Source organism: Osmerus eperlanus, chromosome 7, assembly GCF_963692335.1.
Source record: "Osmerus eperlanus chromosome 7, fOsmEpe2.1, whole genome shotgun sequence".
Taxonomy (NCBI): Eukaryota; Metazoa; Chordata; class Actinopteri; order Osmeriformes; family Osmeridae; genus Osmerus; species Osmerus eperlanus.
Window position 1 is genome coordinate 12,185,916 of NC_085024.1, and position 14,778 is coordinate 12,200,693.

At 40.0% G+C, this 14,778-nt stretch overlaps 1 protein-coding gene across 1 annotated transcript; it reads left to right on the forward strand.

Annotated features, from left to right (window-relative positions):
* Positions 1-2,828: 2,828 nt before the first annotated feature.
* Positions 2,829-7,119, forward strand: creb3l4 (cAMP responsive element binding protein 3-like 4). The gene is made up of 10 exons (XM_062464900.1): positions 2,829-3,187; positions 3,772-3,930; positions 4,189-4,456; positions 4,613-4,761; positions 5,022-5,111; positions 5,332-5,438; positions 5,609-5,677; positions 5,854-5,938; positions 6,069-6,162; positions 6,412-7,119. Exons 2-10 carry the CDS (start codon positions 3,775-3,777, stop codon positions 6,741-6,743), a joined length of 1,350 nt encoding a protein of 449 aa, XP_062320884.1. The 5' UTR covers positions 2,829-3,187; positions 3,772-3,774; the 3' UTR covers positions 6,744-7,119.
* The last annotated feature ends 7,659 nt before the right edge of the window (positions 7,120-14,778 follow it).

A 14,778-nucleotide genomic window follows, 5' to 3' on the forward strand; every position in this document is an offset into this window, starting at 1 on the left:
AGTTTGTGTTTTCTGTCTAACATTGTTCATTCCTGTTTTATGTGTGCATTTAGTATTGTTAAAGTGAATCATTAAACTAGGACATGGTTTTCTTCTTTTCTTCTTCTTTATCCATTTGATTTAATGAAAGATGTTTATTTGTATTTTATTTTTTTATATAAATGTGTGTTTTTTGTTATAATGTTTTAATTTTTGAGAATGTACATATATTTAAACTAATGGCTTGAAAATTAATAAAAGTTTTTGATTTGAAAATCTTCGTTTTTTTTTCCTTACAGAGAACTAACTGAGCATTAACTAACATATATGGGGAATATAACCTAAATCATTTGGAACTGGCCCAGTGTCGGTCCGGATGTGAACCACATCCGTAAAACGGATTCGCGCCGGTATTGGCCCATTGTGCCGTTGGACACCGGCCCGAGTCCGTTTTACGGATCTGGCCCAGACTTTATGGAGGCTCTGGGCCGGATCTGGGCCAGATGATTTTTGCTATCTGGGCAACTTTTCGCTTCAATGCTAGGTGCACTCGGTTTTTTCTGTACCGGTTTAGGCATCTTCGCAAATGCAAATCCACCTATACAATAAACTTTGTAAGTCAAAATGGTAAAAAAAAAGAATACTTCTACAATTTTTAAGAGCTAAACTTTAGTTCCATACTATAAAAAACTATGCATACAATAAGAGATAAGCAAGAGCTCGGAAAAAGTTGACTCGTCACGCCGCCATCTTGGCTCCCGGTCCGGGAGTCTCCCGCATTTCAATAGCGGCTCCCTGACGCCCGCAAATGCTGTACAATCTCCCGGAAATTGTATTTCGAGCGAGCGACTGTCTAATGGTAATTTTTAGGTGCATATCGCGCGTCCTGAGTGCGTCGGGGGGGGGGGGGGGGGGATGTCTGCATATCACTTTTTGACACAGGTCGACTTTAAAATTATGTAACTTCAGTTGTGATAAAGATATCTGACTGATTTAAACAGATTTGTATCCAGGAGAGTTTGTAGTTTCCAATATGTATAATACCCAGAAAGTAAATTTGCAATCATAGGGTGTCATTTATTGACAAGGTTCTTCATATGAAAATAATGAACTATTATTAACAACTATATTTACTCAGAGTATCGAAATGCAAATGTAGGCTACCTATACTGACTTCAGTTATTACAATTAATGATATACGCCACTAGGAGGCGCTGATAACAACACAACGATGTGCATTAGAGACGAGAGTCTACAACGGTGGCTCATGTGTACGCTTAAATTCAGTTACTCTGAGTAAAATAAATTGTTACTAATTCATTACGTGTGTACAAGTCTGCTTTACATAACAGTCACACCATTACACTAAATCGACTACTTTGTATGGTGAGCTTGTAGTGAGACATCAAAAGTGTGGTTTGGAGTTAACACGAACAGTTTAACTTATTTTTTTAAATAAAAGTTTATAGCCTGTTCACCTATTCTAAAATGGCCGCGGGGCAGTTACACGACAGTAAACAAAAGCTGCAAGACACCCAATGCAACTGCCACGAGACACTTGCGTACCACTATCAACAGAACAGTAACTGTCATGTACCAGTGGAGGCGCTGTCACGTACCACTAGCTACTGTCATGTACCAGCGGAGGCACTGGCATGGCATGTACTACTAGCCACTGTCACGTGCCAGTGGAGGCACTGGCATGTACCACTAGCTACTGTCACGTACCACTCGCTCCACTGTCACGTACCACTCGCTACAGTACAGTACAGTTTCGGTTCTAACCGCTACTGTTTTTTGTTTTGTTTTTTTAGGCTAGTCAGGCCAGGAAAAATAAATCTGTTTCCCTCATTCCCAGTAGTAAGTACGACAAGCAAGGCCGTAATCATAATATATATTTGGGGACACACATCCCCCCCGCCCCCCCCCCCTCCCAATATTCAATCTGGTCAAAATGTCTCCCCCCCCCCCCCCCCCCCCCCAATATATTGATATAAAAATATTAATAAAAATATAAATGTGCTACGCTACGACAGGCAACCACCCACACTGCCCAACATGATCATAAAAAATTTAATTTGTCCCTCCCAATGTTAACTCCATGGCTATGGCCTTGAGGACAAGGGTTTGGACACATTAATTAATGTTGAAATACTTGTATAGAACAGATTAGAATGCAGTTGTACACAGACTGGGAGAAGCAGGATTGCATGAGCTGTCTACCGCTGTTATAGGCCCCTCTTGCAAAAGCACTTCTGTGTTGATCTCTTCTGTTTTCCCATTGTTAAAGACGTATGACGCATCAACTTCTCTCTGCCTGGGTTAGTCACTGGAGTCAAATACTTTGACCCTGACGGTATTGAGTCGTATTAGACTGAAGAGATTCTTATGAAGTAGTAAAGCTCTCTCCCCCCAACGTTAACAGTTAAAGAAAGTAGGCTACACTTTGTAGCCCATAATATTAGACTTGACAGTGGACTTCCGTTCTCTTGGTTGAAATGTACTTAGGTCTGTAGGTCAAACTTCTCACAACAGAAAAAAGTGAAAACACGGGATATGCAATGTCATAAAAATCAATCATTATGGCATCCAATTGTGTGGGAATGCGTTTTAATGCTTTCTGACATGCAGTTTGTGTTTGCTTTTTCTAACAGTTAGCCTATCTTAAAAGTGGTATTCAGTCAATTTATGAAATTTATGAATATTTACATAGGATATAAAGAACATCAAGTCAAACTACAATGGTTCTGAACGCCTATTTTTACGCCCACTCTGAAGTCTATTGGTTACTCGGTTGACAATGCCCAATCAATGGCGTTTGTGTGGGAGGTTCTACGACTTTCGCAGCCTCTGGAGATAAGAGCAAGGATTTTGTTGAGCAACGTCAGATCCATTTGACTTTTTCTAAAATAGGCCTATATTTTTTCGACAAAAATCTAAAGGCTGAAGTGATATCGAGATTGTAGCCTGTGTCAGCGGTAAAATACAGTTGCGCCCCGATGACGCCACGACGTTCTCACTTGAATGATTGACGTTTTACGAAAGAATTGCCAGCTGGACTACTGGAGTTTGTCTTATGTTCTTCCCCCAAAATCATGAGAGCATAATTTAAATAAATTCGCATTTTGGTACCACAGGAAATAACTTGGGAATGTCTGGTCCGATCACTCAGAAGAGTAATCCTTTCTAAAAGAGTGATAGGCTACAAGTAAGTTGATCCTGCTGATACTTGAGAGGCTGTGCCTAAATACAATGTAACTCCTGTTTATCCGGCTTGACAGGGATCCTTATGTTGACGTGGTGTGACTTGGGGTGTATAACTTTAAACGCTCTTTGGGTTAGGTGCTAATATTGTACAATTAAGGCAATTTTCTTATTTTGTTGTCTAACGTCATACCGTATCTTAGGTATCATACTCACGGCAGCACGAGTTGCTTAGACTATTTTGTATATTAATCATAGACTTGATAAGTTATTACACATAGGCCTACCTGTCAATTTTGACCATGTGTGTTTTAGTGCGTGCGAGAGAGGGCGTGTGTGCGTACGTGTGTCATACCAGGATGCTGATATCCTCTTGCGAAAGAATAAGTAAAAGTGGCTCTAGAAAGGGCTGTCAACGTTGTTGACATTTTGACACTCTCTCTATAGTGCTCTACCATAATCACCACCACCACTACATTATTAGCTTTCAGCTAACTTTTTGGTCAGTAAAATAATTCATAAAGTTGACAGACTAATTTTGGTATTACTTGGACTGCATACAGAGGCTAAGACAATTTTCTTTTTAAGGACATGGATGCAGAGAACGGAGAGATGTTTTTCCACAACAGAGAGGAAGAGATCATCACAGGGGAGACCTGGAGTCTTGATGCCCCATTTTCTTGCTCCGATGTAATCTACACTGCGTCAGAGAAAGTCCTGGAAGAATGGAAAATCGATCCACATTGTGTATGTTTTTGCATCTTGACCTTTGTGTAATATATACCATATGAGCAAACATAATCCAACCAGTCTAATGCCTGAAGCATTGTAGGACATTATTGTAAAGATACTTCAAGAATAATCCAACCTTTTTGCGATGATCTTTGAACAATTTGAACAATTTAAAAGATTTAATCAGGTCAAAGAAACTATCAATCACATTTACCAATGAGTGATGTCACTTTATTCAGACTGATTTTACTACCAAATGTCTCTCCGTAACAGGGTTTGAAAGACAGTGAGTCAGAGGATGTACTTCATGCCATCAACCCAAATGATGTCTTTCCCTCCGGGTCCCCTGACGAGAGCCTCTCAGAAAGCGACAGCAGCCAGTCAGAAGACCCCTGCACCGAAACCACGGTGTCAGTAGCTACAGCTGAGCCTGCTCACTCCCCGAAAACTATCTATCAGGTGGTCTATGACATCAGCACCTTGGGCAACATAAAGGAGGAGCCACAGCAACACAGTGTTGATGTCATATCCATAGAACTAGGTGAGACATTTTTGTGCGCGTTTGAATAAACACCACTTGGAGTTTGACACATTTTTGTCACAAATTATTCAAGTCTGGAATTTAACTCTCAACCTTGTCTCCTCTCTCCTCCATTTTTCCTCTTGCATTCTGTCTCTCATGTAATTCCTTCCATAGATGAGTGGAGTTCACAGATTCTCATGTCAGACTCATGTATCGTCAACGAGTTGCCTTCAGTGTCTGCCATCCGGCTTAACCATGACAATGTTAGCTCTCTGACATCTTCAGCTTGTAACACAGCCCCATCCAGTCCAGACAGCCCACTGGTGAGACTCCCTGTCAAGGGACAGTAACTGTATGCTAAACAGGATGATTCTCTACCAAAATGTAGTCCGCCACTCTTTAATCCATAGGACTGAGGCATATTCAAAATGATTTAGGAAAGATAGACATGAGTTATCGTATTGAGATAAACTAAGGGTCTGGAAGGGTCTGGAAGCTTGAGTGATCTAGTCTCCCTTTAAGGGATTATAGGGGGGTGGGGGTGGGGTGGATTCTTCTGAAGCCAATCTTCTCCCCTGATCAGCTTTACCCAGACCTGCAGCTGACCGAGGAAGAACAGAAGCTGCTGAATCAGGAAGGGATCTCTCTTCCCAACAACTTACCCCTCACCAAGGTGAGACGTTGACCCTCTGAAGGAGATTGGAAAGAAACACGGATACCAACGGCTCAATAAATGTCATGCATGCTTCATACACTTAATATCTGATATAACAAAATTGTATATATTTTTTTTAAATGTCAGCGATTTAACAATGCCGCTTTATGAGATACTTCTCCAAAACGGACATTCTCACCTTACTAAGTGAAACATTGAACCTGATTTCAACTTAAAGGCAGAGGAGAGGGTCCTGAAAAAGGTCAGACGCAAAATCCGTAACAAGCAGTCAGCGCAGGACAGCAGGCGCAGGAAGAAGGAATATGTAGACGGCCTGGAGGGCAGGTACTGTACCTATGAAGCACTTCACTACGCTTCACTTCCTTGCGTTTTCTTTTGCACTGTAAGAGTTGAGATGTATAAGTTATGGTACAGTGTCTCTGAAGTGGGATCAGTCACTGTGACAGGCCCGTTGTTGACATTCGTCCAGTCAGCAATACTGTGTGTTTCTTCAGGGCGGCGGCGTGTTCATCTCAGAACAAGGAGCTGCAAAGAACAGTGGAACAGCTGGAGAAACACAACATGTAAGAATATAAAGTGATATTTTGACCTCAAACCAGTTTTACATGGAATGTGGAATGTGTGTTACTTGAATCCTCCTGCCTGTTAGTGTGTACTTTGAGAGCAAGTGAACTATGTACACCTTCAGCCTAGTATTATATTAAGTGTTCCGTTTAGTATTATATGTGTGCACACGCAGGTCTCTTTTGGCACAGTTGCGTAGGCTGCAGTCTCTGATCAAACAGACAGCCACCAAAGCAGCACAGACCAGCACCTGCATCATGGTAGGCTTGATGAAACACCATATTATTATAAAGATCCTATGTGTTAAGTGTCTGATCTTCATTACTTGAAGATCAAGATATTGATCTTGACCTACTGGTATTCTACACGTGTTTGTTTGTGGTCCCCCAGATCATCCTCTTCTCGCTGGGCCTCATCCTCTTCCCCAGCTACAGCCCTTTCAGATGGAACTCAGTCTTAGAGGATGACTATGCCCCAACAGGAGGTCATATTTTGTCTATATCTCCACGTCTCCAAGTGCAGCTCCTATGTTCAATCATATTTATATACTATTAGACTATGTGAAGATATGCTTTATAAACAAAACAAGTATCTCTGTTTACTGTACATAGGTCCATACTCAGTTCAGCTTGAATTTGCTTAAAACATTAATAGTTGACAAGTTATCAATACAAATATAACCTCGTAAATTTGTAATTGAATGTGATTTTGAATTCAATTTTCAAAACTTCAGTCATCTCTAGGAACATTCTCACCGATTTGGATTCATCCCTGCAAATAGCAGATGATGTGGACAACCCCACCATCCAACCAAATTCTTTACCAGTCTCCTCTGACATTGGGCAATCAAACTCACAGGATATCGCCAGCGTTCTCAAACCACCAATTGACATTCCAGAAATCACTGACTCTGAAGGAATGGCCCTTGAGGATAGCCAACCAGGGAACAGCTCTGTTTTAGTTGACAGACGGACTGAAACCTTGCCTTTGGATCTGATGTCAATCTCTGGCAAAGGAGGCACAAACCTTGACCCTACCAAACCAGCTCACGCTGACGAAATGTAAAAAGTTTGCATGAGCGTTCATATTTATGTCCAGCATTTTGCTGTGTTGTAAGGATCTTTACCCCATGCACTCTATTCAACTGCTATAACCATTGCCTTAATGCAGTCTTTGCTTGTGTGAGCAGGGTTTTAACCATCTGTCGTCATGGTTTGACAGGATATTTTCTAATTTGTGTGGGAAACTCACACAAAGATTTTTCTTATATTTTTTATTTAAAATGTTTTGGATAATGCTTGCAGTTTTGACCTTGTAAGTGTAAGTTCAGTTCAATATGCAAACCTACCGCAAGCATGTCTTCCTTCAGAAATGCAAGAGATATAGTTTTAAATACATTATCTTATCATAGTTGTGGGAATAAATCATCTTTGTAAACTTATTGTAGTATAAGGTTAATTGTGTTTATTAAAACAACCAATTTAGTAGTCTATATTACACGGTGATGAAAAACATGGACATAACTCTATATGAAGTGAAAAACAATGACCAATGTGGCTTTCTGGACTTCACTTGAGACATGTTTTGCAGTTCTCATATCTTATGCATGTGTTTATAAACGGTCTTTGGCCCGTAAAGCCTATTAGATAAATAGTGTGTGCAATCCAAACATGTCCTTATCTGAAGCATAACACAACAGTCTAGTACACAACACAGAACATGTTATCTTCATGTTTGTGGTGATGACCTTTGCGTCCTGTTTCATATTTCTTCAGTTTGTATATTTATTAAAGGGGAACAATTCTAAAAAGCCTGTTCTGTTTAATTGACTGAATTAAAAGGATTGTATTTTATTGTTTTTTATTAATAAGCGTAAATTTGCAGCAGCTGTGATCAACTAAATTGTTTCTACCACAGGGACATTTCTGTGTACGCCAAACAACCGACAAACCGATTCTTTTTTTCTTGACCTTCTTACGCCAATTTACTTGAGGTTACTGCACCACAATATTAAAACTAACCAAGGATCACAATGTTGCGAGTAATTAGAACTCCCACAATGAAGTAAGTAAATTGAACTTGTGCCTTGTAGTTTTTCAAAAAAAAAAAGACTAGGTAAATACACTGTTTAAACACTAGCTCAGTTAGTCATGACATTTCAACAATTACGAACACAAAATCGTAAAAGCTCATTTTATATTATGCTTCTACTTTCAGTGCGAGCTAGCGTTGCCACACCATTTGCCTGTTGCAGATATGGATGAGATGGCATTTAGGGAAGCTCTATGTAAGACAAATCTGGAGCTAAGTCCTACCTCTTCAGAGTAGGTGGCATTTTATGTAAACCTGTCACAGCACACATGGGCCTGGTGGTCAGCATGTGCTGTACAAACGATCAAGATCGTTCGGAAGTCAGAGGCGTGGAGGCCCCCTGGCAGTCTGAGACCCCGGGGCGGTGCCGGCCCCACTGGCCTGGTCCATAACCCATTGTATATGACCATTTATCGCCATAATTGACCGTTCAAATACACATTGATCCAGTCCCTACATGAGTTATGCTACTCAACCACTTGGTGGCAGCACTGTTTCATACAAAGGTTTTATGTGGTTTTGGTCTCCTCATGTTCTTTGAGACATGTTGATGTAGACAGACAAGTACTGTTCAGTTTTTTATTATGTGCTAACAGTTTAGAAGCCTATTTTAAACAAGGTCCATTCACTTGAAATGACACAGATTGGTGTCATTGCAATTAGGCAGTTTGCCAAGTTTTTCCATGTGGGTGAAAATGTTTAAAAAATGTTTTCCCTCTTGAAATTGGGCTCAGTAACGATCAACATCATTGACAAGCATATCCTTTCAAGTGTAACTGAGTGCGTAATTGTTCTGCACACATAGATCATAGAATAAAAGCCTATGTGGGGATTCTAACATGCCAAGTCTCTCTCTTGCTCTCATTAGATAATTGATGAAGTGAGACAGGTGGGCTCCTACAGGAAAGGTACCATGATAACAGGGCTCAGCGTAGCAGACCTGGTCGGCATTCTCAAAGAACTGAAGGCTATTGTCCACAATGCACCACACTTATAAAGCCACAATGCACTACAAATGGACCATTGAAAGTGCTGTGACAGCCATGCAATTACTTGATTCAGTGGAATATATTTCTTCATTAGCCTTTTTTATTTCCTTAGTGGATGTAGGAGTGTCTCTGGGAAATAGGGTTGTTCAGACCCTGAAGACATAGAACCCCTCAGAAGGTAAATCACAGGGTTGGTACATATAATGCACCTAAATATATCCCCAGAAATTATGATCTTAAAATCCAGCATCTGCAAAGTGTCACAGAAAACTCAACATGCAAAGTAGCAGCAGCTGCAATGTTTTTGTTTCTGTTTTGATTTGTTTCCATCAGGCTCCATCTTTTCATTTACCATAAAGAGGTGTGAGCGAGCAGTAATAACACACAGGTGTGTGTTCGTTGCTTGGCATACACTTGCGCTGTTTTATTTGGAGGGCCTCATTTAGCTTTACAGTGTTTGTATTGCTTACAAATCAAATACATGTTTGGTAAGTTGTGGGAGCTGAACACTGCACTTTGGAATACTCACAGACAGAACATTATACATTAACAAAGTACATAGTTACATTAAAAACAAGGACAGAAAATGAGCATTTTTTTCATTGCAAAGCCCATGCTTTCTAATCAAACAGTGTTTAGTAGGAAAGTGTAATGTAAACCCTATGGTGGTATGGGATTGCTTTGAGACAAGCTCAGCAGACACCACATTCACGGGGGAGGGGGGTCACCCTATCTGGTGATTTGGTAGTCTACGGCACAGATATTGCAATTTTCCCTTTTTGAAAGTGGAAGTGAAGGTGCTGCAGAGTTCCTTGGCTGTGAAGCACCCTCGCTGGTTTGAAGAGAATGCCTCCCTCTCCACGCAGGCCAACCCTTCATACACGTACTCAAACACCCACACCCTCTTTACATTCTAATTGTAATTGTAATGCATGTAGATTTTAATGAATACAAAACTTCAACTAAAGGTACACCACACAATCAAGGAGCAGAATCCTAGTACCTAGTTTTGATTATGAGAGAAAAAATCCTGTTGATGTTTAGCTAATGCTGTATGCCCTCCTCATGGAAGCAACAAAACACATTTCACCTCATCTCAGAATGTGTCTGTGCGTTCTCTGGTCCAACAGGGTGAAGGTAGTGAATCCTCTCTCTGAAAGACCTGAGGAACTGCTTTGAGGGATTTGATCCCCTAAAGCGCTGGAGTGTGTACCCTTTTGACATTTTGAACTCTTTGAATTGCATTGCTGCACTATGCTACAATGCAGAATCAATCTCAATTTCTCCTTGTACTTGTCACTGTTGAGGCCAATTGTATTTTTTGTTAAGTTGGTGCATTGTGCCAGAGTACAGGCACATGAAAGGACTTCCAATACTCAGTCTTGCCTTTGACAAGCTAAAGTTGCCGGAAAAAACGGGTTAATGGTTGGATCGCCCAGATGTTCTAGACTTCATTTTTTACCTAGGGAAATGGTGTAGATGTAGCCCCAAAACTCCACAGGCTCCACCAGTTCTTTTTTTAACAGAACAAGATTTTAACAGATCTATAACAACAAATCAGTGTTCAGATGTGGAATACCCATAAGGGCTGTTTGCCACTTGCTTGTTCAGCCTCAAATTGTCTTCAGCAAGTCCTCAGGACTTGGGAAAGCACTGACAGGTCGAAGTGCACGTGTGGTTTTAAAAACGCCTGATTGCTTCTTTCTCTCTCCAATTTTTCTTTTCTCCTCTCTATCTCTCTCTGACCAGGCCCACTCTGAAATCATGAACAACCCCAGCAGGCAACCATTACCCTTTACCCATTATGTGGCCTAAAGGTTCATTAGGCAACAGATTACCATGAAAACAGGTCGGCCCCTTGAGTGGGCCTACTCTTGCCTGCCTCACACACCCCTGTGAAAGGAGACACCACCCCTCTACACACCCTTTTGATGCTGGAGCAACAGGCAGGGAACCCTGCTTGTCTCTCACATATGTTTAGTCCTCCACAGATGTTCATCATACATAGGCCTACTGCCTACAAGCAAGGTGTGTAGCAAAGCATTTGTATGGGTAGTCCCAGAAATATACCCTCAGCATATGAGATCAGAATCCCTGTACCTGAGAGGTGTGACGTCTAATAATCTCTGTCCTCTCTAAGGGACACTTTGTTTTTGTTAGGTGGTGGTCTTTGCCTTGAGACACATTCCAAGTACGGTCTTAATTTCAACACACAGTCTGAGTATTGTTCAACCTTATGAAACCACATTAATATAGAATCTTCAGTGACAGGCTTTTTAGTGTAAGACAAGACTTTGGCACATAATCCAATGAAACTTGTGAGTTTTTAAACTGGAGGACTGTGTGTTTGACAGCCAAGACCTTGGTTAGGGTCCCCATCCACAGAGACAACCTGGAGATCTTGGCTCTTCATGGAGATTATATATGTTTACAGTATGCACCTTCCTGCCATAGTAAATTCCTTGTTTGTGCGAATGAAGCTGATTCTGATTCTGAAAAGGCAGTAGGACGTTCATCTCTCCCTAAGTAATGAAAACGTCTAGTGCCAGATCACAACAATTATGGTTAAATACAGTCATGGCAACTCTTTTCTTTCTGACCCCATCTTCATGTGAAGGCCACCGTCTAAGAGGCTCTTTGTGAAACTCCTTAAACTGCAGGGGGGTGAAGTTAGAGATGGAGAAGCGGACACCATGATTGACGAAGATTGATTCTGATCTGTCACCAGAGAGAGGTGACGTTAAGTGAGTTACACCAATTAAGATAACTGCTATCGGTTTCCTCTAACAACCCCTGGTATAGACATGCCAGTACAAAGGCTTGGTTTTTGGTCGATATCTAAGCCAGATTGCTTCTTGAAATTGTGCGGTAACTGCAAAGGTGTTATTTGTGACGATGAATGTGTTCAGAAGGCTTGAGCTCGAAAAATACTTTATTTATAATTGGGTTGCAGAGACTTGTAGATTTCATGTGATGTTCCCATACACCCAGTAAAGCTTGTGGACATGTAATGCTGGCTTCAGGGGGTTGGCTAAGGCTTGAGTCAACTGTACTTGAACTGACATTGTTCCTCTCCTGAGCTCCGAGAAATAACGTTTTTTAGTTTTGTAAAATATTTTGTGAAGATGATTCACTCTTAAGTTTTTTCTCTTAGCACAGTTCTTACTAGTTACTGTACAGTAAGCTTTATTTAACAACCACCCCATAATGAGACAGTGGGTGAATCATTTGTTTAGTGGTTATTTTAATATTTGCCTTGAATGTTGAAGGACTCGTTTGAAAATAAGTTTTCTTTTCCCAATGTTGTGCTTTCACAATTAGTTCATTGACAGAAGTTGAGAATGTTGTACATTGTTGTTGCCAATATATTTTATTATAAAAAATATAAACCAATTGATTTCAAAGATACATTATTTGAACTACTATGTGGATGCTACTGTACACACAGCTGACCTGCAAACTGTCCATAGTCCAAATGTCAAGCCAGTGCTTAGTCTGGGACAAAATTCTGCTTTTGTGTTGTTCAGACGTTTAGCAGACATAGGGCTGTTGTGTTGCTGTATACCTTTAATAACAAGGCCTTAATGAATTAACTTAATTACTCAGCGATGAAGCAAACAAATGTCATCATCAGTTAGAGGCACCGGAGGAACAGCTGAGAGCCGCGAGCGATCTGCAATTACGTTCTGTGTCCGGCTCATATAATTGCTCAGGTTTTGTCAGGGCAGGCGAAGAGATCTTTATCTTGATGCGAGTGATAAGGAATACCATCCCCTTTTTGGTAATCAGTGCTTTGACGTGATGGGTTTCGGAAATTGTCTCTTGTACAGAAATGTGTATTCAGATGGAGGAGTGTATGTTATTTTTGAATCAGAGTTGATGGTGTTGTTGGTTAGTGAACAAGGGGATGTATTCTACCACAGACAATGAACAGGTTTTTTAATATTTCACTTTTCACTTTAAATAATTGAAGTGTGTGAATATGCCTATGGTATTGTTGATTTGCCAGCTGACTAAACACAACCTGTTCAAATGATATAGGAATAGAGCAGTTAAAGCACTTAGGCTTTGTTGACAAGAGATTTACATCAGCACTTCCAAATGTTCTAGTCTATATCATTTTTATGGGAAGCTTATGAATTAAAATGGGGGTACCTGTTCACTCAAAATTAACCTGTGATAAAGATGTTCTGATTGCTTTGTACCACATGGGCTTATCAGTAACCTTGTCAGGTAGCCTTGTTTGAGAGTATGGAATGATGGTATTGTATTTTCATATTTGAAACACAGTATCAACTGGACTGTACCTCAACATAAGATTTTTCCATGGCCTTGATTTACTGATTGCAAAATGGGTTATCTGTGCATATATCTGTGAGGTATCTGCAATACATGGACATACAGGTATATATATGTGAGGTAGCATGGAGGCCTAATGTCACAGAAATCCTAAAATCCCTTTTGACATTTCCCAGCTGGCATTTGAAGGTTGAGGACATTAAAGAGAACAACAACCTCATTCCTATCTTTAACCAGTACATTCCCCATTACTATTACATCAACATTGCTGTCATGGATGAAATGTTGTGCTTTCTTTTTCTTTCTTTTTCTTTATTTAAAAATCCCTCGTCTATTCTAAGAATGGTTAGTGCTAACCCTGTTGTGTGCAGTGTAGTGGTTCACTATGTCCCTCCAGGTTTCCAAGATGTTTGTATTTTAAAACAAGTATACTAAACATTTTCTTCATATACCACGAGGGAAGGGCGTCTGTTTCTTTTTAGAAACATCTTATTGTCACCACAGTGGCTCTCAAACCATCTGGAATGGAATTAAACATTTATGCATTGAGTCTACTAGATAGTTTTCCATACTTACAGTTTTGTAGTTACATTTAGTCATTTAGCAGACGCTTGTAGGCTTCTGAGTATGATTGCCCCCCATAAAAAGGTTCTACGACATTCAAACATTTGAATGTTTCTGCTCCTGCTTCATGACTGTTTTTGTCAATTGAATTAGATTGAGAGTAATTGTGAATATAAGGTATAAAATGTGTGGTATGACCACAATGTGCTGAGTCAGATTTATCGACCTATCTCTCAGGAACCTTTTCCAACTGCTTTGGCAGTCAGAATCTTTTGGGGAGAACAGTGATAACAGAAGCATTTTACATTTTACCAACTTACGTTGGTAAGTTTCCTAAACTAGCACGATGCCAATCTGGTGCCAAGGAATATTAAATATGCCAGTGGAGTTTTCTTTTTCCAATCCAATTTCTATACCAGAAATAAAGTGCTTACACTGGAAAGGATGTGTCATGACTATGGATAATGAAAGGTAAAAGGTAAAAGAAAGCAGAGTTTAGGTAAAGACATTTGAGACTATGTTGCTTCCAACACAGACAGATCATCACTCCTTAAATTCCTTAAACCGTCAGCACCAGGCACATACAGTATAATATAATACACCACCACTCTTTAACCAGTGTCGAGGTCTAACCTGTTTGTTCTCTGAACTTATTTTCACTGTGCTTATGGATTTGCTGTAAAAGGTTTAGAGAACACCCGCCTTGAAGAATAGAACGGGAACTAAAGCCAATCTTAGACCCCACATTATATACAGAGAAGATAACATACAAGAATGAAGAGTATGCTACCATGGAATGCTATTATGTACAGTCACTTAACATCTGAACATGTTTCCATGTCAATGTATTAACGTTACTGAGTAACAATAAACACATACTAGGCTATGGTTTATCTAGATTGTTTATATAATTTGCTACAGTCATAAGTAATTTACTTGAACTAATAATGATTTTTTATAAGTCTGTGGATCAAACTTCTGCAGACATGACAGTGAAAATACACTTTACAATACAACTCTGTATCTGTGTCAATTGAAGCAGATTGTAAGATTTGCACATTTCAGCAATAAATGTTTATATGAATAATCGATAAAGTAGGTTTTATCTGGTATTATATGTGTAATGTGTTATAGAATGTAATAATCTAATGTGACGT